The sequence below is a fragment of the Mauremys mutica genome, chromosome 11 (assembly GCF_020497125.1).
Source record: "Mauremys mutica isolate MM-2020 ecotype Southern chromosome 11, ASM2049712v1, whole genome shotgun sequence".
Taxonomy (NCBI): domain Eukaryota; kingdom Metazoa; phylum Chordata; order Testudines; family Geoemydidae; genus Mauremys; species Mauremys mutica.
Window position 1 is genome coordinate 51,289,398 of NC_059082.1, and position 27,964 is coordinate 51,317,361.

At 43.7% G+C, this 27,964-nt stretch overlaps 1 protein-coding gene across 3 annotated transcripts in view; it reads right to left on the bottom strand.

Annotated features, from left to right (window-relative positions):
• The window catches only part of RAB11FIP3 (RAB11 family interacting protein 3), a 189,090-nt gene that overhangs the window by 27,646 nt on the left and 133,480 nt on the right, over positions 1-27,964 (bottom strand). The window contains exons 1-4 of one of the 3 annotated variants that reach the window (XM_044979952.1): positions 27,747-27,877; positions 11,262-11,449; positions 6,683-6,859; positions 1,776-1,910 (exon numbers count right to left, since the gene is read on the bottom strand). In XM_044979952.1, coding sequence (XP_044835887.1) covers positions 1,776-1,910; positions 6,683-6,859; positions 11,262-11,449; positions 27,747-27,803 — 557 coding nt within the window. In that variant the 5' untranslated portion in view covers positions 27,804-27,877. Of the gene's footprint in view, positions 1-1,775; positions 1,911-6,682; positions 6,860-11,261; positions 11,450-27,746; positions 27,878-27,964 lie in introns of those variants that run through there. The other 2 variants (XM_044979949.1, XM_044979950.1) reach the window with 2 other exon arrangements.

Sequence of the window (27,964 nt, forward strand, 5' to 3'; positions counted from 1 at the left end):
CTTGAAATTAGATGAAGGTTTCTAACCATCAGAGGAGTGACATTCTGGAACAGCCTTCCAAGGGGTGTAGTGGGGGCAAAAGACATATCTGGCTTTAAGACTAAGCTTGGTAAATTTATAGAGGGGATGGTATGATGGGATAGCCTAATTTTGACAATTAATCAAAGATCAGTTGCCAAATTATCAGCAGGTAAGTATGCCCAGTGGTCTGGGATGGGATGGGATCTGAGTTACTACAGAGAATTCTTTCCTGGGTGCTGGCTGGTGAGTCTTGCCCACATGCTCAGGGTTTAGCTAATTGCCATATTTGGGGTCGGGAAGGAATTTTCCTTCAGGGCAGATTGGCAGAGGCCCTGGAGGTTTTTCGCCTTCCTCTGCAGCGTGGGGCACGGGTCACTTGCTAGAGGATTCTCTGCAGCTTGAGGTCTTTAAACCACAATTTGAGGACTTCAATAACTCAGACATAGGTTAGGGGTTTGTTATAGAAGTGGATGGGTGAGATTGTATGGCCTGCATTGTGCAGGAGGTCCGACTAGATGATCATAATGGTCCCTTCTGACCTTAAAGTCTATGAGTCTATGACATTTTTCATAGCCCTGGCGATGTAATTCAGTTGACTTAACTTTGTAGTGTATACTAGCCCCAAGTCAACTTCCCATTCATTTTCTGATTCACTCCCCATTTTACATAGCCCTGAAACCTCTAATTCCACGCTGTCCCTTACAAAGGAAAAAATCAATGGCAGCAATTGTGGATTCCGACATGACAAGTTAGGCTTCAAGAAGGGATGGGAGGGAGCAGTTTGGATAAAATCAATATTCACTAATATCATTAGTTTCTTCAGTCCTCCTATCCAACAGATGGATTTGTAAACAACAGCTTGAACCTAAAAATCAAACCCCATGTGTATACTCTACATAACAAATAAACTGTAGGTTGGTAGAGTAACTTTCCTCCTGAAGGTTCTCTCAGCGCTTGATCACCTATATGCTTATCCAACCAGCGATATGGGATTGCAGGACATTAAGCAGAGAGACAGCTCTCTTACACTGATCTGAGGATGTTGGCCAAAGACCTTGAAACAAATTCCTATTTGGATGCCACGTACCATGGAACTTTTTGTGGCTACCTGGAACAGAAAAGGCTTCCATTTTTAGCATCTCTGCCAAAAGAGCCACACAGAATTCACATTATCTACTGTGGAAGAATGAAGGGTTGAGTTATCCTGGCCAGGATTTGAACCGGTGGTTCTAGAGCATCTTGGTATTTCTGAACTAGTTGCTTGCAAAAAACCCACAGCCAACTTAGCTGGCTGCTCATAATTAATGTTTTTTATTCAAAGTTGCTATCTAGCCATTTCTCCCAGTGATGCAAATAGTGTACATGTCAAACTTAAGACTTCAGTTTAGTGTTAACAGAGCATGGTAATCAAGTGCTGCATTCACTTAACACTCAACCAACAGTACATGCAATGAGACCGATTAGAGTAGAATGAAAGATTCCCATTGTCAATATCTTTTTCTCACTCCATATTTTAGATTAATAAGACTTCTGTTTAGCCTCTATAAAGACTTCCATAAAGTCACAGGGTAAACTTTTAAGACCTGGAGAGGCCTGACAGTTCTCTTACATCAACTTCTCTGTCTATTTAAAACAGTCCTTTTTGTATGAAGAAATCAAGCAACATAACTTGGCAAGTGAGGATGACAATGAGAGTCTCCCCTACTTAAGAATGTCATTCAAACACTTAGAATGTGACGCACAAAATCAATTACCTATTCATTTCAAGATCATTCAGGCGAGCAGAAAGATCCTCGAGGCGGTTGATTTGTTTGTGGCACTGGCTACAGTAAAACTCAAATGCCTCATCAGTGATAATGCTGTGCAGTTTCGCAATGAGCGGGTTGAAGCTAGAGAAATCACAAGTGTCATTTTAACAGGACAGGACAGAACAGACCAATCTGATTTCATCTGCGGCTTCCACAAGTTAAGTGGATGTTTGGAAGGGTGGGATCTGGTGGAAAGTCACAAGCTTTTCACACAAGAATTTCAATAAGAAATTTCTGGGCAAATGTTACTATAAAAATATTAAATCCAAACATCAATGACTGAGAAGTGCAACTGAGCTGGTAATTAAGCCATTTTGTTGGACACATTGGGTCAAATCATCCCTATTGTAAGCAATCACCTCTTTCCTTTTTGTCCCGTGGGGGTTATGCCCACTTATCACAGGTATGGATTTGGACAATTGACTTTTTCTGGTCTCCCAATTTACCTGTCAGGCTGCCATTATGTGTCACTGCTTTCTTAAACTCAGTGGGATGTTAGGATGTATGTAAGTGGGTCATTCAGCAGCATGTGGACCTACCTAGAATGGTTATGAGAATTTTGAGAGCTATCCTTTTAAACAGCACTAATAAACTCTTTCTGGTTTGCCTGGTCGGAAACAGAGCCCTAACTGACATGTTGCTGTGATGTGATTTAGTTTGAAAGCCAAATATGTTCAGTCAGACACATCGTTTTCCACTGGAAATGTTCTAAAGAAACAGATTGAAAATCTGCTGTATGATGAAAACAGGGCAGCACATTAACAGGTAGGATTTTCATTTCAGAAGGCCCAGCTTTGAAAGAAATATTAATGAAAGAATGAAAGGTCACCTTTCTCTTTAAAGTGATGTGCAAGTGTTCACAGGATCAGCTTAGTTTTGCTGTTAAAAAGAGAACCTAATATATGAAGCCTGAAGTTTGTGAAGTGAGGATGTTAGAAAAAGCAGCAAAGAATCCTGTGGCACCTTATAGACTAACAGACGTTTTGCAGCATGAGCTTTCGTGGGTGAATGCCCACTTCGTCGGATGCAAGCTTGCATCCGACGAAGTGGGCATTCACCCACGAAAGCTCATGCTGCAAAACGTCTGTCAGTCTATAAGGTGCCACAGGATTCTTTGCTGCTTTTACAGAACCAGACTAACACGGCTACCTCTCTGATGTTAGAAAAGACTTCAAAGTGCTTCACTAGCTGCTACAGACTATAAGGCTTTGGCTTCCAGTGACTTATGTAGAACACAAGGTACTAATGAATTCAGTGACATTTGGTAAATGAAGCAGCTGATCATTTTTGAAGACTGACTAAATTACCAGTGTTGTATGCAGTGTTGTTGTAGCCTTAATGGACCACTTCACCTTGAATGGTCCCTTGAAATGTGTGTTAACTACTTATGCTAAATCATCTGTTCAAACCTTGTATTTAGCTGTGCCATTGAGTTTCCCAAACCTGAAAAAGAGCTCTGTGCAGGCTCAAAAGCTTGTCTCTTTCACCAATAAAAGATACTACCTCACCCACCTTGTGTCTCTAAACTACCAGTGGTTTCACAAAAAGATTTTTAATAGCAAAGACTATGTAATATTTCTAGGATACCATACATCCTCTCCAAATGGAAAATACTTCTGGAAGCCACAAACTTTAATCAAAGGAAGGTTAATAGTGAAAAAGCACGACATAGAAGTTTAATAAAAGAACAGAGAGAGGTAGAGGTGTGAGCAGACAGAAACAAGGTTAAAACTGAAAGACACCTGAAAGGACTAGTCAGCCACGTGGCAAAGATTGATACTGCTTGTCAAGCAAATGGCCTGGACCCAGAGAGGTGCCGAGTGCCATTGCAGTCAATGAGAGCAGTTACCGTGGCTCAGCAACTCTGTAACTCCCAACATTGACTTCAAGGGGAGCTTCAGAAGTCCAACGTGTCTCAGGATCAGGCTGTAAAGTTCCAAATTTAAATTCTGTGCAGTATTCCCAAACCTCCACATATCCTTACAGACCACACAACTCCTTCTAATAAATCATCTCTGAATGCTTGAAACCCATTTTAATTTGAGTAATGACATTTTGAAGACTTCTTTCCTCCCTCTAGGGTTGACTCCGTTCAGTGAAGATCATTACTTCACAGCGGCAGCTACTATAGTTGGTAGTGCTTTACAAACTAGGGGTGCTGGGCAGCTGCAAAAGGGTGACTGGAAAAAGCGAAACATCCATTGCAATCACAAAGCGTGAGAGGGGATTCTCATCTTAAAAAAAACAAAACCAAACAAAAATAAAATAGAAAATCTAAAAATAATTTGCTTCTGGAATTTGATCTCAAACTGAAGCGCCAAAGGAGTATTTTTATTAGTTCATAGCCCATCACAGACACAGAAGGAAGAAGCAATTCACCCTTTGGGTGGCTCACTACACCTAATAAGTTTGTCAGATTGATCTGTATTAATAAAAACTAACGTGCTAAAATGGGAAACCTCATTGGCCAACAAGCATATATAAAAATACCTGCCCATGGGCAGGTCCCCCCATCACCACCTTATTGATAGTATTTTTGAAATAGTGTTTTAATCACACTTCAGAAAATGAAGTTATATACTAGACTACCTGCCCATTGGGTGGGTGAAGGAACCCCTGGCCGTTGGGCTCCCAACCTACACGCAGCATGCTGACAGCCCAGGGTCACCACACTGACTGTCATATGTTGCAGCTTACATGAACACATTGCTACCCTCTCCCATCTTTTGGTACAGTCACTTAACATTGCCCATGTAGGGTCTGTTCAGTGCTTACAACAGAAAGAATGTTGTTAGTTAAGAAATACAGCGCTGGAGCTTTTTATTTCAATTACCAATTACCAGTCATTTTTCAGCAATGAGTGCTTCAGTGCAGCTCTTTTGTAACTGCATGAACGTACCAGGGAGTGGGCAGGAACTCAATACAAGTAGTCACAAACACAAAGCATCTGTTAAAGGCGAAGTGTCAATATACCCTAACGTTCCCTTCATTAGCTTAAGCTTCTGATGAACCTTCTGGCGCAGGATTCCATGAACTATAGCAGACAGCTGTGATGTTACTGTTCCCACTTAGAGAAGCTGGTAACATGGAACTGGTGATTGGAGACATGATTGTTTATTACACAAACTGCTTCTTGTATCAAACAGCTCAGCAAAAAAAAATCAGTCTAAACCATTACATCCTCCAGTTCATTTCAACAAAAGCCAGCTTCACCAAACCTGGTTACATAGGGATGTTGTTTAGGAAAACAGAATGTTATTCTTGGAGAAAATTCAAAATAGGGGACTTATTGACAATGCACATCTGGACAAAAAACCAGAAAGGGGTGGGGGGGAAGGCCTACAGTTTAGTGACACATTAGGGTACAGGGTACTACTTCTGATGGCATCTTCTGCCATGATCTGGGACTTATATGGCCTTCACTTTAATCTCTCTTCTTTGGAAGCCCCTCTAAAGGGTACACAGAGTAGCGGTGAGCACTATCAGGGTAATCCACATCCTTCTCCGCCAAAAGGAGGATGCTGTGATGCAGAACATTATAGGGAGGGGATCAAAGCTGGGCAGATCACCAGGGCTATGGGGGCTCATATGGAAAGGAGATCACATTTGGACACTGCATGGAAAGTAATAAAAATGCTACATCAGGATCATGAATCTTAGTTTAAAATGTGCCTCCCAAATGGAAGCTACTTATCTTGGGATTGTTGCTAACCCTAGAATCCAGAAGCTAAGATCATCTCTGTTGTCTGATATTGTTTCACCGGGGATTTTAGCAAATAAGTGGTGTCCTCTCTACTGCAATTAAAAACACCGTATATGTGAATTTCACAAGACCTTTTCCTTTTCAGACCAATAGAGTCCTGAATTGCCTACTGAGTTTTAATCAGGCTTTGTGAATCTTGTGAAACAGACATCTGGCAAGTCAGATAGTTATGAAGGGCTTTTACAGTTATTTAAAAAAAAAGAAAAAAAGCTCAAATGTGTTTCCTTGGTGGAGCCACTCTAGGTGCCATTATCCTAAAGAGAAACAATCATGTTATATTCCCCAGCAATTTCAGGGTTATCATATTGGCAATGGTATTTTATACTCCCATTCCACAAAATTATTGTTTCTGCAAGACAAAATATGGACTTTCCAACAGTTAAAAGCCCACTAAGGGTTTTTTCTAGTTATTTATTTCCACAGGAAACCTCTATTCAGATGCAGCAGTGGGTCAGCATCAAGGAACTCTTCTTAATTTTTACTCTGCTTTCTAGCTGAATCATTTATTCACAAAACACAAAAAGTATTCATGAAACACACCAGCCCTATGGCCAGCCCTATGGCCAGCAAGCCCCCAAGTGTATCCACTGCACTACATTGCTTCATCTGCCATTGATACTGGCTTCAACAGAGAAAGCTGCATTAGCTAGTGCAAACTAACTAACTTACCACATGCAAGTCATAAAAGGAAAATTTTTGAATCAAGAGGCATCAGCGAAGGCAGGGTGCTAGTTTTCTCTAACAAAAGGTTTTGGTATTAATCACGCTTCTCACAGAAAAAGAAACATGACTTTTTCCCTGATGCATGTGAAACTGAAACCCCCTCCCTTCCCCACCCCCATTCCCCCAACTGCTACTGGAGCTATGAGCATCTTTGATCGGGGCAATGAAGGGTTGCTCTGAAAATCAACTTGGCAAGAGGTTTTTAACTTCAGAAGTGACTAGCCAATTGTATTCAACTTGACAGGATTCCCTCTGTGAACCAGTTTGACATATAAAACTAAAGGAAATCCCACATGTGCAAAGCCTGGTTAAAAATGCTATGCAAAGGAAGTAGCTACAATACTGCCAGTACTAGGTATGATATTACCTGGGAGAAAGGAAAGAGGAGCTGCTAAAGCTGGTTTCTCCGTTACACAGGCTGTCTGAGAACAAATCTGCTTCATTCCCTTCTCCGTAATCCTCGAAGTGCTCCTCCCCACTAATTACGGTAACGATGGAGTGATTGTTGAGGTCTGAGCTCAAGGGTAGGTCATGTGGGTTGGATCTATCAGAGCAAAGAGTAAAAGAAAGGTGTTAAAATGTTGCTAAGGTAGTTACCATTCCAAAGGTGCATATTACACCCACAATTCCAATTGTGCTTATTACACGCCAATTCAGGATAAAGGAGTAATTCTTTTGGAAAGTGGAAGGCTACAGCATAATTTGTACAGTACTTGGACCCTGGAAGGCGCAACACAAGTGCTCTGTGAAAGTTTGTACCAACAGGCTGTCATGTCCTCAAGGTGGGCACCAAAGTAAATGCAACAAACCTGTCTCAGAAGTACCATGAAACTTGGCATAGTAAAACTGGTGAGATGACGTATAATTTGGTCAGTAAAACCGAGGGTGAAGTTGTCACAGAGTCAGTGGGCCAGTGCTCTGGAACTACTCCACATGAAGCCAGTCAGGACTCTGGTGTAGCATGCCTCCTCTCTCTGAGCATTCTGTCACCAGGGCAAGAAGCATACACAGCTTTGACCTTCCTGGGTCGGACCTTGGGCATTCAGCATCCCCTTCCTCCCCCTGTGCGGCTTCTGGAGAAGCCAGAGGGCCCTGCACTCCAACTCCTGTAGTCAGCAAGTGACTCTCAAACCCTTCTGTTCTACATACTGGCTATTAGGTGACAGGAATACAGCGTAGAACAGAGCTTGCCATCACAGAAATCAGTGACTTTCAGCCAAGTCCATCTTGGGGAGTCCTGGGCTAGACGGCTTGGACTCCCCATCTTCCAGTCCCCCAAGCAGACTGCCCAGCTTCCAGCGATCCATCCCCCAACACTCCAGTTGCTCCTCCTCCTCCCCTTTGTCCTGCTTCACGGGCAAAAGGTGCCACCTGGTTGCACCCCCCTCCTGGGTCTCAGGTTATGAAAGGTAACGCCATAGCATACTTGCAGACCGCTAGGCAGCCTCACCTGCCCTGAGGGTCTCAGCACAAATCACATACCCAATTCCCACCACTGAAATATTGGTGCAGTACACAGGGAAAGGGAGGTACACACAATATTAGGATAGGACAGTAAGACTCACATGCAACACAAGATTAATAAAACCCCACTTCGTCACAGAAGTATGCTCAGCTAGCTGGGCAGAGAAAACAAAGCTAAATGATTCCTGAGTTAACACCATGCAGTTAAGTTATACAGTCAGCTGACATCTACACATTAGTCTGTTATTTCACTTAGTGCTGTGTAATCCTATTAAGAGCCCAGTACTGGGGTTTAACTAGTCAGTGGCACAGATCCTCATTGGTTGCACAAGGCAGCTATTCAAAACATCAAAGTTTCCTTTAAGTCAGCCACTAACCGAAATAGCCCTCTACAGGTTTCCACTGCAAAATGTTTTAAGCAGTCAGGTGGATAAAAACGGGGAGGTATGGCTGCTTTTTTACACGGTTTTGACATCAGATTCACAAGTGACGTCTGTATTAGCATATTAAGCCCTTATCTAAATATGCATAAGATTCATCGCTGATATCCCACTATCATCAATCATTAAAAACATCCTGCTTTACATAACACTTTTCATCTTCGACCCATTGTACAAATATTAACTCGTTACATCATTGATTACATACTAATTTATGGAAAATCTCGTGGAACTGGAATGCAGAGTTTTTATGCAATTCTAGAGAAAATAGGGGATTGTAAGAGTCGACCACTGCAGAAAGTCTAAGATGGAACCAAAGTTTCGTTCCAAGCAGACGCTGCTATTCAGACTAACCGCATAAAGAAAAAAGTACCCAGGCACTACCATCCTTTCTTGATTCCAATGACAATCAGAGAACCTGTTGTTTAAAAAATTCTGCTATTTATGAGGACGTGGCTTATTTCCTTATCCACTTGCTAAAGAAAAAAAATGTATCATCCCAACAATATTAAATCTAATGAAAAAAGTTATAGATAAGCCATTTAAGACAAAAATATACAGCATTTAAGAGACTTCAGCCTTACTCTGCTAATAAAAGTTTTCCATCCATGCAGAAGCGAGTCTGACAGCAGATAAATTCAGCTTCAACTTGCTGGGAATCTGGACACCTTCCTACACACTAAGGAAGTGCAGTCAAATCTCTAACTAGGTCCATCAAAAATGATGCTTTCAAGCCTCAAAGTTTTTAGGCATGTCTTTCATCCACAAGGTAAATACATAAACAGAGGCTGCTGGGTTGATGCTCAGGGCCCCTCCTTTACAAATGAGAGAGGGCACTCTACCCATCAAGAAAGCAACACAGGCCAGAACAAAGCAGAGGAAAGATTATTTACAAAACAAAAAAAACATAAAATATGTGCCAGAGCAGACATCTTGGCTGATCTCAGCGAGGCAGATCCCTTTAAAGGACAGAATGGGCCCTATGCAAGGGCAGTGTTATGCATGAAATAGCACAAGAATGTGTTTCATATCTACTGTAGATGTTAAGGGCTTCAAAATCCTATAGAAATCTTTCTGATCAACAGCTGAAATGTTTACTTATGTTCATACAGTCTAAGGTGCACAGACTTTAATATCAGTGACTGAAAGGTCACCTTTAGAACTACGCTCAGCCTGAACAGCTACATGGACAGGGTTTTACTGTGCGATGGATCCATGGAAGCACAGTGGAGGTGTGAGAGGCAGTTCTACAGGGGCCAGACCTCAATGCCGTTAAATCCCACAGCCTGCAGTCAGATTTCTTGGGTAAATATTCTCCCTCACACAATTTTCAATTTCGTAAGCTTCTTTCCACATTTTAACCCAAAGTTTAACATTTATTTAAAGCTCTATTATAAACTATCTGAACCACAGAGGGTTTTACTGGACGCTGCCTGACTGAACAAGTAGGAAGGTGGGGGATGGACAAAGCACCGTAAACACCTCTCCCTCCCCCATCTTTAAATCTAATTGTGATGGTCCCAATTTAATTTTAAAAAATCCCCAAGCAAAGGCTTTTGTACCTACAGGCAGGTGAATCCAAGATATGCAGCCATTTTTCCAGAAAGTCGGGGGGAACGTATGCAGGCCGGCATATTTTGCTGACCCTCCTTGGTACAATCAGTACTGTTTGGTGGCCTAGCAGCTTGGAAGCTGATTATAAACTGAGAGTTAATAATCACTGAGCCGAACACTCTTCGGCAAAGAAAGCGCAGCCAGCTAATCTCCTTTCCTTTATAACACCCAGGGCCTCTCATGGTAAGCACTCTTTCCGCCCCAGTTCAGAGCACCAGCTCCCCACCCTTTCCCCACCGTGCAAAGAAGCACTTTGAAAAGTCATCCCCTCTTCACTTTTGGAAGAAGTGAAGCGACAGGCTTAACAAACAAAGAAATGCCAACCTGAATGGAGACCTCTGGACTCAGCTGATCTGCTTCTCAATCTTACAGTGAGCACATTAATTAGCAGGCTTTAAACTAGAAAGATTAAACAAACTTATTTCGATAAAGACTGAAGAGGTCATTATGTTTCCATTGGTAAGTCATTACTAAGAGTAGAATTTGACAGCTTCCCCATTCTTCCCTATTTCTCTCCATCATCCTCTCATTTCCCTCCCTACCCTCAAAACTACCTTCACAATATCCTTCGGGGAGGACTCAAGTCAAGCACAGCAGTTCCTCCAAAGGAATGTCAGTGCTGCTCCAGAGACCACATGAAAGAATGTCTTTTAGTCATACCCTGCAACCAGATTTTTCCAGACAAAAGTCATTAAGCTGGAGTTACAGTTTTATATATATATAGAGAGAGAGAGAGACACCAACCTATCTCATAGAACTGGAAGGGACCCCGAAAGGTCATTGAGTCCAGCCCCCTACCTTCACTAGCAGGACCAAGTACTGATTTTGCTCCAGATCCCTAAGTAGCCCCATTAGGGATTGAACTCATAACCCTGGGTTTAGCAGGCCAATGCTCAAATCACTGAGCTATCCAATATTTACAAAGTAAGGTGTGGGTGGGAATACTAAGAATACTACTCCTATTTTTGGAAACCAAATAATCAAAAATATAATTTAAAGAGGTATATTAAAATTTATGCCTTGCTCCTCAAAGTGTTGTGAGATCTCAGGCTCAGAACAGATAAGCAACTTGACAACTGATAGAGAGGTTAAAGATTCTAAAAGAGCTTTCAAATGTGCACAGGAGGCGGCATTTTCTGTGTCCAGGTTCCAAAAGATTACCACACTAAAAAGGTCATTAAAAATAGGCTGTATACTATTTTTTTCTGAATATTTAATTCTTGCATAAAGTCACAAACACTAACAAGCTGTTGTTTGAACTAGAAAGACCCAAAAACTCATCATATTCTTGCCAGAAATTCAAATCATGGGAGAGTTTGCCATCAGTGGAGTTGTGCTTGCTTTATGCCTTCAGTGAATTTGACCCTGTTGCTGTCATCCTCCTCCTCCCTCCCTTTTACATACTTGTCAGAAGCAGGTAGCACTGACCCATTCTCTGGATCCTCTATAGGATCGGTGAACTCTGAGTGCACCGTGGAATCAATAGCACTGTCCGTTTCTACTTCATCGTGCATCTCGGGATGTACCAGTGTGCCGGTGTCCTCATCTGTGAAGGTTTCACACTCGCTGTAAGTGCTCTCTGAGCCCATGTAGGCGCTGTCAGTCACCTCATTTGCCTGTTATAAAATAGAACAGAAAGACTATTAGCTACTCTTACGTGAGTTTGCTCTACAACAGGAACATCAAACGTGCACACACTAATTAAACATAAAAATGCAGGCAATAATTTAAGGATAAAAAAAATCAGATCTTACAGTTCCATGAACTGTAAATCATGCCCAGATGTGCAGTTATGCATGCCCAACACACACCAACCACTTGTAAATTGACAGACATATCAGAAGAGACCAAATGATTTCACTAACCCCAGAATTTTGGGCTTTCAGGTACAACATAGTTTCCTTCAATAAATTATTGCTTTTCGGTTGCACGTGTTTTGATACAGAAGTGGGTTTTTTACCCACAAAAGCTTATGCCCAAATAAATCTGTTAGTCTTTAAGGTGCCACTGGACTTCTTGTTTTAGAGATCATGTCAGTGTTTAGAAAATGTCAAGTACATTTTGGGCACTTCTGCAACCTAATTAAATAAAAGTGTAATATATACGAGAGGGGTAGAGGTTGTGTTAGACGAACACAGGGACCAATATCAGCATACTGCCTTAGAAGGAGGTTTGCAATCTGACCGACAATGGTTTGGACCATCTTATTCCTTTTATCCAATTAATTTAAAAAAAAGTTTGGCAGTTTAGCTAGTTGGGGTTCTATGATGATCACCACGAAGACTGTAATTATGTGGGCTTTATTGCTGCAAAGTACTGTTTTCTGCTGTTACAAGAAATCCTCCACCTGTCAAAAATATAAAAATAAATTTGTTTAAAAACCTTTAAGATGACATTCAATTTGCCAAGGTCAAACCTTCAATATATAATCTTAAAGAGACTTGAACAGAGACACTTTTCAACAAAAATTTTTTGTAAAAATATTTTTGAACTGCTTTACTAATAACGTCTCTAATGTTCTGTAAGATGGTGGCATGACCAGTTGTCAGGGCACCACAACTGGAGTCAGAAAACCTAGATCTTTAGCTTCCCAACTCGCCTGGCGCGTGACCCTTAGGCAAGTCAGTTCCCCTCCTGCCCTTTGGCTGTTTTGTCTGTTTAGATTGTAAATTCCCTGGGGCAGGGACGGTGTCTCAATATGTAAGTGTACAGTGCCTAGCCCAGGGGTGGGCACACTTTTTGGCCTGAGGGCCACATCTGGGTATGGAAATTGTATGGTGGGCCATGAATGCTCACAAAATTGGGAGTAGGGGTGCGGGAGGGAGTGTGGGCTCTGGCTGGGGGTGTGAGCTGTGGGGTGGGGACAGAAATGAAGAGTTCAGGATGCAGGAGGGGCTCTGGGTTGGGGTAGGGGGTTGGGCTGGGGGGGGAGGTGAGGGCGCTGACTGGGGGTGCAGGGTTTGGGGTGCAGGCGGGTGTTTCGGGCTGGGACCGAGGGGCTCTGATGGTGGAAGGGAGAATCAGGGCTGGGGCAGGGGGGGTTTAGGGGTGCAGACTCTGGGCGATGCTTACCTCAAGCAGCTCCTGGAAGCAGCAGCATATCCCTCCTCTGGCTCCTTCGCGGAGGCACAGCCAGGCGGCTCTCCACATTGCCCCGTCCACAGGCGCTGCCCCTGCAGCTCCAACTGCCTGTGGTTCCCTGCCAATGGGTGCTGAGTGGGTGGAGCCCGGGCAGCATGTGGAGCCCCTGGTTACTTCTATGCATAGGAGCCGGAGGGGGGAGAATGCCGTCTGCTTCCTGGGAGCTACACGGAGCCACAGAACACACAGAACAGGGCAAGCCCCTGACCCTGCTCCCTGGCGGGAACTCGAGGGCCAGATTAAAAGGTCTGGCGGGCCAGATATGGCCCGCAGTTTTCCCATCCCTGGCCTAGGCCAAGAGGTCCCTGATCTTAGATGGGGCCTCTGTGAGCTACTGAAATGCTACTAAAATAAATATTACTACTAGTGACCAAACGGCAGGAATATACTTTACTGTATGTATGCTGTTTCCTTTTTGCACTTCATTAACCTTGGGATAGTGAAACTAGTCATTTTCATTTCTGAGTCACAGATACAACCACAATGTTGAACCCACAACATTTAAGTGACCTGTCTTTCTATGTTAAAGTGTCCCATGGGAGCAGCAGACCAACAGAAGGAGTAGTGACACCTTTCCACCTATGAGAAACAACCTCACCCTGTGCTTCAAGAGGAGCAGTCAGCAGACTTGACCTCTATGGGTGATGAGCTTTGGTGAGAGTGCAATGGGTGGTGGGCCTAGCGAATGCAAAGCTTGATCAGAAGCCACAAGGAGGAAAGGCTTATGCCAGGTTTTTTTTTTATTTTATTGTAATTCTCTCTCTCATTTCTCTTCTTTTTTTGTAAAGCTAAGTCCACGGCTCCTACATCTGGGCACCCTGCTGAAAACTGGTAACATTTGGGGGCTTCCTCTCTCATCTCCACCCTGCCTGGAAGAAGCAGAGGGAGGTTTTCTGCAGCAAAGGGCCAGCAGGCAGGCATCACCACAAGAGTTAGAACCGTGAAGACTCAAGTGCAGCACCAGGGAGCCCGCCATGGTGAGTGACCGAGGGAGAACGTCAGAGGCCCGTGAGTCTACATACAGGAACCACAGTTCTGCTGGAATCCCTTTCAAAGGCCTTTTGCTGGCAGCATTTCCATGATCAACGTTCCAGCCACCACAGACCATTTCTCACATAGACCTCAAGAATGTCTGCGTTATGTGAAGTTTACCCAACTGGATCAAAGCAGCTCTGTAACTGATGCCATTTTTCTTCAACAAGGTCAAGTATAGAAAGCAAGTAATACCTTGAGTGGACCAATGCGATAATAGCAATGCAAAAGCCAACCCCTTGTCATTGGCTAAAGACTGTGCAGAGGAGCTCTTAGTGCTTTTCCATCTGCTTTAGAAGAGAAGCTGCCCTAAGTTTCTCATGCAGTGTTGTAGCCGTGTTGGTCCCAAGATGCTAGAGAGACACAGTGGGGGAGGTAATATCTTGATTTGGACCAACTTCTGTTAGTGAGAGAGACCATTTGAGCTACACAGAGCTCTTCATTGGGGCTGGGAAATGTACTCTGAGTGTCACAACGAAATACAATGCATATTTCAAGGGACCACTCAAGATGAAGTGGCCAATTAATACCTATTCAATCATAAGGGGGAAAAGGAGAAAAATGCTGGGGGGATGTTACTGAGTTATAGATTTGTTGTAATAAGCCATAAATCAAGTGTCTCTGTTCAGTCCATGGTTGTCAGTCTCTAGCAAAGTTATGAATTTAAGCTCCTAGCCTCATCTTTTGAAAGTGTTGTGCAGGTGTCCTGAAGGTGAGGACTGAGACGTCAGATATGAAGCGACCTCTCTGTGAAAAATGCTCACACACAGGTGACACAGTGTTTTTGTCTTTTATCGCTTCTCTGTGTGAGTTCACTTGAGAGCAGTGATTGTCTGGTTTTGCCCACATAGTAGTTATTGGGGCATGTGGTACACTGGATGAGGTACACCATCCAGTACAGTAGACTGCTGGAAGAAGAACCATGCATGGTCACTTATGGTCTTTGAAGACTCACCTAGGAGCTGTTCATCTCATGGAGTCTTGGGAGAGAAGAAAAGGAGCCCAGTGCAACACTTCAAGCACCATAAACCTTGACTACATTGGCATTTTTCAGGATCTCCCAGGCTCTACCACTATCAGTGCAGCAGCCTCAGTGGTAGCAAAAGGTGAGAACATTAGCATGGAGAGGACACATTTTTATCACCATGTCATCTAGACCTAGTAAAAACCACCTGCGTTCTGTTTACATTGAGAAAATTCCCAGAAGAGGGTAGGCCTGACTGATTTCACTTCATTCAGATTTAAACCAGTAAAACTTGATTGATTTCAGTGGAGTTACTCCCAATTCACACTGGTGCAAATGAGATCAGGATCAAACCCAAGCTCTTACTTCATTTTGAAAACTGATGTCTGGGGACCTCTGTGGAAACTTCGTTAAGGAGAGCACGAGGCTTCCTTTTCATCCCACCCTATAGCACAAGAGCTTTCTAGCAAATGAACGTGTGTGAGGTGCGATATGATTTGCGTTTTCTAACTGCTGTGTGCATATATTCCTCCAGAGGCCTCCAATTTCTTTCTTTTGTGCAAAATATAGTCAGCATCAACTCCTGGGTAATTTATCACAAGTGACTAAAACACACACACACACACACACACACACAGAGTCATTTGCTGACTAACATTTTCCAATCCAGCTTCTATCTTTGAAAACTGTGCAGCCTTTGTTGTAAGGTGAATAACTAATGAATTCACTTGCCATTTCTCACACTGTTGGGCGCCTCTAATAACACATAAGACTAAGTTAGACTGCAAGGAATGTATACAAAAGCACCTACTTAGTGTGCAATACTAAGAACAGAAAGCTCGATTCCAGCAGCGGGAGACGGAAAAAGGGTATGTTAAAATGCAGAAGCCATTGTTTCGAGTATAAGGGAAGGACTTTTACCTTGTGAAAGCAGGTAGAAGTTCATCAGTTCAGTCCATTTACTTATTTTCCACATTGGCTCTATGGGATCACAACCAATTCAAACGAAACATTGTTTTGTCCATTAGATGGCAGGTCACTTAGCCCCATCGCCATTTGAGCCATACCATTTCTGTTTGTACGCTAGGTCCACTGAGGTTGCAGCCACCAGAAAACAGAAAATGCTTAAACACTGAGCTAGAGAATGGAGATGCACTTGGAAAGAGGCAATTAAGGCCCTCACATAGCAAAGATGTGCTCAGCTTTGTGCTTGTGAGTAGACCCACTGACTCCCCAATAATTCTCTCCAAAACACACTCCTAATGTCAAAGTTAAGCACATGTGTAAATCCTTAAAGGACCAGAGCCTAAGTCACCAAGATGATGAGATCAGGTAGGCCAGTTTAATTCTGCTCAAGTGGCAGCAAGACCTTAGCCAACTAGCTAGATAACAAGGGAAAGAGGCTTTCACTAACCTTAAAATTAAACACTTTAAAACATATTCATAGGCGTAAAGTATGTGCTTTAGTACTTTGCTGGACTGAGACCTTACTTCCTATAAGTGATGGGGAGAATCTTAATGAGGCCCCTGCAGTAGGGGTAGAATGAGGACAGAGGAGATCGGAGGTCAGCCCTGGGACAAGTAGAAGCTCAGTGCTCACTGCAGCATGGCCTCTGATGTTTGCTGAGAGATACATTAGCATAGGACGTTGGAGAGAATTATTTGCACTCCTCTACTACAATACTAACAGGAAAGCAACTATGTCTGCTTCTACTATTGAAATATGAGAAGGAGGAATGGTATGAGAACGGGATGCATTTTTAGTGCTAATACAAATTAAGCCAACTGCTAGCACAGACTAGACTTCCATTTAAAAAAAAAAAAAAGGAGGTTTTTGTGGTAGTTGTGTTGGTCAGGAGCTGGTCACATTTCACTGTTGGACAGAGTATTTCCAATAATATAGACTTCCTCAGCGCTCTTTTGTGGTGACAGTATTTAGAACAAGCCAGCCTCTTGGTTTGTGAGGCCAACAAACTTCTGTTCCAGATTGGAACCGCTCTGCTACACAGGAAATAAGAAACCTGATACAAGAGAAAGTTCCAACAGGCAATATGAGGGCATGTCAACACTATGTCCACAGCTGCCAATGTCTGTCTATAGATCCAATTGCAAATTTCTGTGGAAAAATTTTATCTGTTCTCTCCCACTGGGTTAAAAGCAAGTATTTCAATAATACTATTTACAGCTTTGGGTTATGAAGTCCAAAACAAACTCGCCATCTTTTTCAAGAAAGGCAACTTCCCAATAACCCCCCCCCCCCCGCTAATCTTTTAAAAAGAGTTTTAAAGCACACAAGTACTATTCTTGAAAACAGCATTACAAACGTAAAAAAATTAAAAAACCTAAATCCTTAAAAACAAATACTTCATAAAAAATAAATGCAGTTACGGTCACTAGTCTATCGCATCATCTACAAAACCCAAGCACATAAAACCAAGGAAACAAACAGTTAAGAACATGGCAATCTTACTCCGCCCACATGATAAACATTCTGATCCAGTATAGAGAAACATTTAATTACAGCAGTTCAAGGAAATGTAATTACGTGGAAAGTTTGAAAGAGCAATCAGCTGTTTTTGAGTTAGAAGTAGTCAAAGTGGTAGACAAAAGTCAAAATTTTGAAGCATTTTTTTTAAATGACCTGTAACTCAAAAACAGTCTGATAATGTCTTCCGCAAAATGTGAAGAAAATTTTCTTTCTTGCTTTCAAAGCATGACAATTTTCAGGCCAAACCAATTTTTCAGACAAAAGTGGTAAGGAGACTAAAACAGGACTTTATAATGGAAATGTAATTGCAACTTTAACTACAGACAGATGACAATGTCTCTAACACAATACAACGTCCCACGTCCATGATAACAGGGTAAGCAAAAGCACATAGAACTCTGATCTCCTCAGAAAAAGAAACAGGAACCATCAATCAACCATTTCAAAATAAATAACAGACATTCCTACTGAATGATTTTATAGCCATTTGTTATTATATAGGTATAGAGACATCTTTGCTAAGAAAGAATGTTATTGAAATAAAGGGAAAAGTCTATACATATTCTTGTCATATTTTAAATAAAAGTTAGGGGGAAAAAACCACACACACACCCCCATACACACACACACACACACCCACACACACCCCTACCTCACTCATCACTTCACATCCAATTTGAATACACTGGCTGCTATTGAAAAGTCAACGTTTACTACTTTGCGCTAAAAGCTAACTGTTGACATCTGAGACACTTATCAGTTCCCCCTGTAAATACAATAAGAAATATTTTAACTGTAATCTGTTTGTAACTGTTCACTTTTTAATAACCATGTTATACAAAACAGATATATAAAAAGAAATTCTACCCATAAGGAATCTCCCATGGTGTTATTTGCTTTATATATATATATATATATATATATATATATATATATATATATATATATATATAGGGTAAAAAACTTTTTTTTAATTAAAATTATGTGTTAAATCTCTCATTAATAAACATTCCTAATTTTTGCATATCATGTGACAGGCTCTGGTATGCTTTGGAAGTTACTATATAATTAAAGATTTTTTATTTTCTAATTAAGTTTTGAACATACTTCTCGGAATTAGAAACAGAAGGCTATCTGATCAATTTTTTCTAACAGCGATTCTGACTAGATTCCTGTTCTATATAGCATTATACATATGGTCTACTTTTATTGTTTATAACAGAGGTCCTCAGTCTGTGGGGTGTGCCCCATAGAGGGGGCGCAGAGGAATGTTCCAGGAGGGGGCAGCTGGGGCCTGGACCAGCCCCCCAGGGGCAGGAAGGGAGTGCCACTACACTCCGCTCTTGGCTCTGGCTGCCGGCCCCACACCTGAGGATCTGCTCCGCTCTCAGCCCCATGTACAGGGATCCATCCGCTCCTGGCTGCCGGCCCCACGTCTGGGTTCCTGGCTCCCGGCCCCGCAACCAGGGATCCACTCTCTGCCGCAGCTGCTGGCCCCAGCTTAGATTCCGCTCACACCCCCAGTCTCGACCCTCTTGCCACTGTCTGTGTCCCCCCTCCGAAGCCACGGCCCCAGTCCCGGCTGGGTGGGGACAGGGATAAGGGGGGATTGTGAGGTAAAAAGTTTGAGGATCACTGATGTATAGTCTCAAAAGAATTCTGCCACTGGCGTATCTGTATATTTGAAACAACCTTCTCTCTAGCATTGTCTGATATGTAATCTCTACCTAATTATGCGAAACCTTGCTTTGGTGGGAATATATTAAGTTTTCCTTTAATCTAATTTGTATGTGATCCCAAAGATAAAAAATACACACACATTTCAACTGCTTGAGAACCCAAGTGTTCCTTCAGAGCAGCAGTGTGCAGGACTGTGTTTTATATTTCACTGCACAGATTAAATATTAAACCCCAAGACAAAATGCAGGGAAGAGAGGCTTAGATGTTTTACCTAGTTCTCCCTTTCCAAAAGCAAGGATTAAAAATGTTACAAAGTTAAAATATATCCTGGCAAAACCCTGGATTTCAATTTAGCCCAAAGGTCCTTTTACAGCTCCATTTAAACAGCTGTCTAAGGCAACTGTGTAAAACCATTTGCAGGCTCCCTCGAACAAAGTTTGCTTTTATATTAACAGGCAAGATGTAAGCACATTTTCAAAGAACCCCCAATAGAACATGCCACGTGAGATCTGCTCTGAATGCTTGATAAGGAATCATAGGGACAAGTAGATGAGATTGCTGTAATCTCATTCCATGAATAGAATTCAAATGGATTATTTTGAATACCTTTACCTCCATTTAAGTAAATACTCAACTTTTTATTAATGTATTTTAAGTTTTCATCAAGTAAGATAAAGCTTAACTGAAATTCCCATTTCCTTTCTTAAACATGTCCTGAGTTACTGTAGGTAAACTTCAGGGCTAAAAAGCAATACAAGAAGGCTTAAAAAAAAAAAGCAGCAAAATCTTATTTATGCACAATGAATAATTAGCATACCCTTTGAAATGAAGCCTTACACAATTAAACAAGCTTTCTTCAGGCCATGAGAAAGGCATTCTGGGTGGTAGTAATATATACTTCCAGGCCTTCAAGTATGGGATTGTTGGTGTCATTAGGCATGACTCTAGGTAACTCAGGAGGGTGGAAAACCACAGTGTCAATGAAGCCCTTCTGTAGTAGGCCTGAATGAACTAAAGTCATTCCATGTCTGACCAAAGCGCTTCCATGTTTATGTTTGAACTTTAATCGACCTAACAGGCCAGCAACAGAGAATGGTTATCAGTTGCAACACCTGTACCAGAAGGCAATAATGAGGCCTGCTATAATGAGGCCTGCTTGCTCCTGGCTAAGGGGCAAAATAACAGATCAAAAGAAATAAAACAAGATAACTGTTCATCTCGTTAGTAACTCTTCTGTGAAGTGGTTGTTGCCAAGTATGACTTAACTGCTTAATGTAATTGCTACTTGCATGATGTATCTGCTATAGAAAAATAGACTGGAGGGGGAAGAAGGGAGGGTAGTGGGGGTAATAGGAATGCTTAGCTGAAGTTATGTATAAAGAGGGAAAAACTGCTTGTAGGTGTGTGCTTGATCTGAGACGCGTCTGTGTCTCCGAGCATCACGCTTTGAGATCTCAAATAAACTTTGTCTGCTTCTCCACCTTGGTGTGTTTATTGGAGCGAAGCACACCGGGCAACGAACCGCTGTTGCTGCCTCGGGCATTCTGTGCCGGCAACAGGATAGTTAAACTCTTGGTGCTGCAAATCAGATAGAATAATGCACCCACCAACACAGGCTATTAGGGAGAGTAGTCATACAAATCATCAAATGTATTGTTCTGTTTCCACTGTCTGAGTCCAGGCCTACCAGTTGCTACAGAACAGCATTAATAGGAAGAGTTCTCTCTGTATTAGCCTTCCCTTCCTGCTACAACCCCATATTTTGGGACAAACTCAGTCCTCATACAAAACATCAGTAGAGTACATGGGCATGGGAGTTCCACAGGGAGGTACTCCCCTCCCGGCTCTAGGCACCAGCGCTCCAAGCATGTGCTTGGGGGGGCACTTTCCAAGGGGTGGCACTCCGGCTCCCCCCCCCCTTTTTTTTTTGGCTTGAGGTGCAAAAAGCCAGGAGCCAGCCCTGAGTGGAGGTGAGCTGCAGCGGTGGGGGGGGCCGCGGGGAGGGCCGAGGAACCGCTCCTTCCCCCCCCCAGCTCACCTCCATTCCACTGCCACCTGCTCCCCTGAGCGCATCACCACTCCGCTTCTCCCCCCTCCCTCCCATGTGCGAATCAGCTGTTTTGCGGCAAGCCTGGGAGGGAGGGGGGAGAAGCGGAGCGGCTGTGGCGCGCTCAGGGGACCAGGCGGAGTGGGGGTGAGCTGCGGCGGGGGGGGTGCAGGGAGGGTCGCAGGAAGTAACCCGGGGGGGGGGGGGAGAGGAACCACTCCCCCCCCCACCCAGCTCACCTCGGCCTCCTCCCCCGAGAGCACCGTCGCTCTGTTTCTCCCCCCTCCCTCCTAGGCAAGCCTGGGAGGGGGAGGCACAGGAAAAATTTTTTGCTTGCGGCAGCAAAAAGCTTGGAGCCAGCCCTGATTCCCCTGTCCCAGGCTGCAAAACAGCAGCTCCCATTGCCAGCAGCATCTGAGCAACTGTTAAGACTCTGGCAATAGCATCCACTTTTGCTGTGCAAACCAGATGTGTGCCTCCTAGGCCACACTTCAGGAGAGGAGGAGCTCTTGGGAGCTGCACTCTGTGGCACTCGTTGAATCCAGGCCAGACACTGAATGGGCACAAAGTCTGAACCTTTGACCGTTCCTACACTAGGGCAATTCTGCAGTGTTGCATTCCCAAGGAATTCATCTATTGTGTAAAACTAGCAAACACTGTCCTAATATGTAGCAATGCCTCACACTTTTCATCTGTGGATCTCAAAGCACGTCACACACATTAACTGATTACGCCTCCCATACCCTCCCAGGTAGGGACTGTATGTACAATGTATGTCTTCTCCTTTCATGGGAGGAGTCTCAGCTTTGGCTGTTACTTGCTAAATCCTTCACTGTTTATAAATAGGTCAAGAAAAAAGTCCTCAGCTCTGCCTCAGGCACTTTTGACAGTCCTCTCTGGCAAGGAAAGGCCTTACAATTTTGGGAGTTAATTCCACCATCTGCCACTTTATTATTTTTTTTAAACCTGTGGCATGCTAGTTGTATTCTATATAACATATAATGCTGTTAAAATTCCTGTATGGCCTGTATCGGAGGCCTACTCTATTTTTCCCCATGTTCACACATTTCATGGTCAAATTATCTCCTACTCAAAGGCTTTAAAATCTTTTGCTCCCTGCAGCTTGAGTGCCGCTTGTATTAGAGAATTCTGTACATATAGTATACGGCAATGGCTGCACGGCTACATTTCTCTGCTTATCTGGAGTGCCATTATGCAAGCTTTCAGGGTCTGGGAATCAGGCTGTTGAGTGGTCCTGCCACATGAAGGATATAATGGAGGAAACATGTGGGATACAAATGCAATAATATAACCATGGAGATAGGATAAAACAATGGGAAATTTTTAGAACAAGTTGATAATCAATATTTCATCTATTTGACCAAAAAAAGATAGTGGAGATATAGTAATGCACCAGTTCTACTGAAAAAATGGGCTGCAATATATTAGCAGTTACAAATTCACATCAAGGGAAGAAGAGACCCCTGAAAATCCAACTCTATGAGTTACTGTAAATCAGAAGTGGGCAAACTATGGCCTGCGGGACCGTCCTCCCCAGCCCTTGAGCTCCCAGCCAGGGAGTCTAGTCCGGCCCCTCCCCTGCTGTCCCCCCTCCCCCGCAGCCTCAGCTCGCCATGCCACCAGCACTCTGGGCTGTGGGGCTGCGAGCTCCTGCCAGGCAGCGCGGAGGTGTGGCTGGCTCTGGCCAGGAGGCGTGGCGGCCAGTCCTGCTGCTCTGCGCGGTCATGGTAAGGAGGCAGGGAGCAGGGGGGTTGGATAAGGGGCAGGAGGTCCGGGGGGGCAGTCAGGGGACAGGGAGCTGTTGGAGAGGATGGAGTGGTCAGGGGACAGGGAACAGGGGGCAGTTGGATGGGGTGGAGGTTCGGGGGGGGGCAGTCAGGGGATGGGGAATGGTAGAGTTGGATAGCCATGGGCGTCCTGGGGGGCCTGTCAGGGGGCGGGGGTGTGGATGGGGGTCAGGGAAGTCAGGGGACAAGGAGTAGTGGGAGTTGGATGGGTCGGGAATTCTGAGGGGGGCAGTCAGTGGGAGGGGGCAGATGGGGGTGGGGGCCAGGCTGTTTGGGGTGGCACAGCCTTCCCTACCTGGCCCTCCGTACGGTTTTGGAACCCCGATGTGGCCCTCGGGCCCAAAATTTGCCCACTGCTGCTGTAAATAGTGGTGGGAGGTGATCCAATGGAAAGAAAAAGAGATTCCAAAATTGGATTGATATTTGAATTTGGAAGGGGAAGTACAAAGGTTTCCCACTGACCTGTATTCAGAACATGTATTTTATTTATAGAGGCAGCATCCTTGGGTGGACTGAGCACTGACACAAGAACACGAGAATTCTTATCCCATCTCTGCTGACACATTGTGACTTGCCAGAGGTGACACAAAGGGACCAAAGTTTTAAAAAAGTAGCCTCCAGTTTTGCATGATTAACTTGCGACATTTATGGCCTAGTTTTCAGAGGTGCTGAGTACCTACAACTCTAAAGTCAAGGGGAGCTGCAAGCCCTCATTACTTCTGAAAATAATTGGGTCCTAGTCATCTCAGCCTGGGCAATAAAATACTGAAGCACCCAAAAATCAGAGGATAACTTTTAAAAACTGGGCTTTAGCCTTTAATTCAAAAGGGTATGGACGTATGGGGAGGATTAGGTAATGTTTGGAAAGTACCTTTAATGCCATGAAGTTACCGTAAGTACAAAGAATCCTTATTTTATAAAATGTCTTCTATTCTGTAGTTCTAGATAATGTACCCAAGTGTACTTAAGCTGTTGCAAAGCCCCAAACTAATTTGTATCCTGGAGAAGAGTAATGTGTATTTCTCATGCCAGAAAGACCACACATTCACACAGGTATGGCCCAGTGATATAGAAAGGGACCTTAATCCAATGTCTTGCCATGTCTACCCCTTGGAATTCCACACAGCCTCTGGAAGCTTGCAGATCTCTTAGAATCACAGAATCTCAGGGTTGGAAGGGACCTCAGGAGGTCATCTAGTCCAACCCTCCGCTCAAAGCAGGACCAATCCCCAACTAAATCATTCCAGCCAGGGCTTTGTCAAGCCTGACCTTAATAACCTCGAAGGAAGGAGATTCCACCACCTCCCTAGGTAACCCATTCCAGTGCTTCACCACCCTCCTAGTGAAAAAGTTTTTCCTAATATCCAACCTAAACCTCTCCCACTGCAATTTGAGACCATTACTCCTTGTTCTGTCACCTGCTACCACTGAGAACAGTCTAGATCCATCCTCTATGGAACCCCCTTTCAGGTAGTTGAAAGCTGGTATCAAATCTCCCCTCATTCTTCTCTTCTGCAGACTAAACAATCCCAGTTCCCTCAGCCTCTCCTCATAAGTCATGTGCTTCAGCCCCCTAGTCATTTTTGTTGCCCTCCACTGGACTCTCTCCAATTTTTCCACATCCTTCTTGTAGTGTGGGGCCCAAAACTGGACACAATATTCCAAATGAGGCCTCACCAATGTCAAATAGAAGGGAATGATCACGTCCTTTGATCTGCTGGCAATGCTCCTACTTATACAGCCCAAAATGCCATTAGCCTTCTTGGCGACAAGGGCACACTGTTAACTCATATCCAGCTTCTTGTTCACAAATAACCCTTAGTCCTTTTCTGCAGAACTGCTGCCCAGCCATTCGGTCCCTAGTCTGTAGCAGTGCATGGGATTCTTCCGTCCTAAGTGCAGGACTCTGCATTTGCCCTTGTTGAACCTCAACAGATTTATTTTGGCCCAATCCTCTAATTTGTCTAGGTCCCTCTGAATTCTATCCCTACCCTCCAGTGTATCTACCACTCCTCCCAGTTTAGTGTCATCTGCAAACTTGTTGAGGGTGCAGTCCACACCACCCTCCAGATCATTAAGATATTGAACAAAACCAGCCCCAGGATCAACCTTGGGGCACTCCGCTTGATACCGACTGCCAACTAGACACGGGGCCATTGATCACTACCTGTTGAGCCCGACGATCTAGCCAGCTTTCTATCCACCTTATAGTCTTGTTTTGGTTTCTTTTTTAGGGTGGAGTGGGGAGAGAGAGATTACTGTTCAGATCTGTGTTCCCAAAATTGTGTCCATCAGTCAAGAGAAGAGCATAACTGGAATTCAGCTGAGTGTACCCCAAAATTCAGAGTGAATGAGTTTTACCAACTGCAAAAATTCTAGGCCAGGGATCGGCAACCTTCAGCACGTGGCCCTTCAGGGTAATCCACTGGCAGGCTGCAAGACATTTTGTTTATGTTGATTGTCCATAGGCATGGCCCCCCCACAGCTCCCAGTGGCCGTGGTTTGCCATTCCTGGCCAATGGGAGCTGCGGGAAGCAGCGCAGGCCGCAGGGATGTGGCCACTGGGAGGGACCGCATGTCGAAGGCTGCCAATCCCTTTTAGGCCACACTACGTATTCGCATTCTGCAATGGCTAAAAGACAGGGCAAAGAGTGGGGTGAAGGAGGAAGCAGTGCACCTCAGAAAACCAAAACCAAGTAAAATGGTCTATAGCAAAATCTGCTAGACTGATCAAATGCAGGAGGAAAGATAGACTCATGGCTTAACCATAAGCTGGGTGCTATTTTCATATCTGCCATGTATTTCCTGTGTGACCTGGGATTAGTCATTTGGGGTCTCTGTGCTTTACTTTCCCCATCTGTAAAATGGAGAGAATGTTTTTGTTGAAAGTGTAAATTCACTGATGTCTGTAAAGCATTTTAAGTTCTTCCCATAGCAGGAGGTACAGTAGTGTAAAATAGTACTAATATTATTAACAGCAGGAATCAGAGGAAACATATTCCCAGCAGGTGCCGTTTTATTACTGTGCAGTCATTCCTGCCCCACCCCCAAAAAATATCTGTATTGAGTAACCAGGGATGGATCACTTGACAATTACCTGTTCTGTTCATTCCCTTTGAAGCACCTGGCATTGGCCATTGTCAGAAGACAAGATACTCAGCTAGATGTACCTTTGGTCTGACCCAGTATGGCTATTCTTATGCATTCTAAAATCCAGACTTGAAATGCTATTGTCCCTGACCACAGAAACTATGAACTATGAACATCTTTGTTTCCCTAGTAAACAGTGTATTTTTAGATTAATGCCTGTCTTGATTACACAGTGAAAACAATGGGAGGCCATTTGAGATCAGCCATCCCCTTGCTACTTCTATAGTCACACAAAATACCTGACAAGGGTATTTCCAGTTTCATACCAATCTCCATTCTGATGGCTGGCTAACAACAAGAACCAACAAAGCCCATTTAGTTAGGTGGCACAAATAGAGAACATGCTTCTTTCTGGAGTAAAGGCCCACCAACTGTACGAAAAGCTCCACAACAAAACCAAAACCAAAAGACAGAATTAAGCAGAAGTGACAACACAAACATGCACTTTGTATTGAGGAAACAAACATCCAGTTCCTCTGTCTGAACACTACCTATGATACCTTAATAATGCAATCAAGAGTTCAGGACTGTTTCAGACAACGCTGGGTAAACCCAAAGCTAGCTACACAGGCTCCAGTGCCACACTACACGGTGCAGGCCAATAGCTCTGTGACAACAGCTTGAGCCTAGAAGAAACATCCTGATGCAGCGCCCGTTCTGAACTCAACACTTGTTCTCCTTTACTCGTTCCCTTCCCATCAGGTATAGCACAGCAGGTCAGGGAAGGTGACACACGATCACCGACCTTGTAGCAGAGGACCCAAATCAAATGGCTTTGGAGGGACCCCTAGATATCTCCTTATACTGGCTGCGAGTTTTCTACCAGCACAGCTTGCTTGTCCACAACAGGTGAACGGTGCTCTATAGCATAACACTAATCAGTGCTGCTAAAAATTAAACAACTTCCAAAACCATGACCCTGGTAAAAAAAGAGAATACCTGAAACAGTTTGCATGTGGTATGATCTTCCAGTGCCAACGTGCAAATATATGCCTTGAGACAGAGAACTATTAAATCGCTTAGCATTTCCGTACAGCGGGTCACCAGCTGTAGGACTGTGAGCTCTCAGGTGTAGCAATACCTGATTGTTCCTATTTATTTGGGCAACATCCAGTTTTTTGTAGGAACCTGCGATTCTAACACTCCACCTGGGATGTTGACAATTACCCACCTTGCAGGATACAGTCTTTACAAGTTACGCTTTTTGAAGGTTCATAGATTCTAGCTTTTTTACCTGGACATATACAGGCTGTTTTAAGTTAGGCAGGATTTGTACCATATTTATCCAGTTAATATTTAAACAAAGGACTCTCCTAAAAGCAGTTACCAATTTCTCACAGAAACTGTCTTCAGTGCTGCAGAACAACCAGCAAGCCATAATTCTCCCTGAAAGAATTCCCCCACCATAAACAGGAACACAATGGAGACAAATACAGACACCTTTCAAAAATCTGCAGACACACAGAGCACCACAGATGGCAGGGGAAAGAGATACTTTCTAACTAAATTAGATATTCCAGTGGACTTGATGAAAAATCAATCAGAACTCTCAGCAGGGTAAAGACTGAACTTCTCTCCATTGCAGTGTCATTAAACTTCTTACCTGCAGCACTGAGACGTTCCAGATTGGATTGAAATTTTGATCTCTGTGAACTAACATGGATTTCTCTCTTTCCAGTTTTGAAGTCCAGTTAGTTTCTCCTTTGTGTTAAATGCCGGGCCCTCAGGTGAGCACATATCGCTGCCTCTCTAAAGGAAAATTCACCTCCAGCTACACATTGGTAACTCCCAGCTATTTCTGACAGGGAGGAGGGAAGCAAA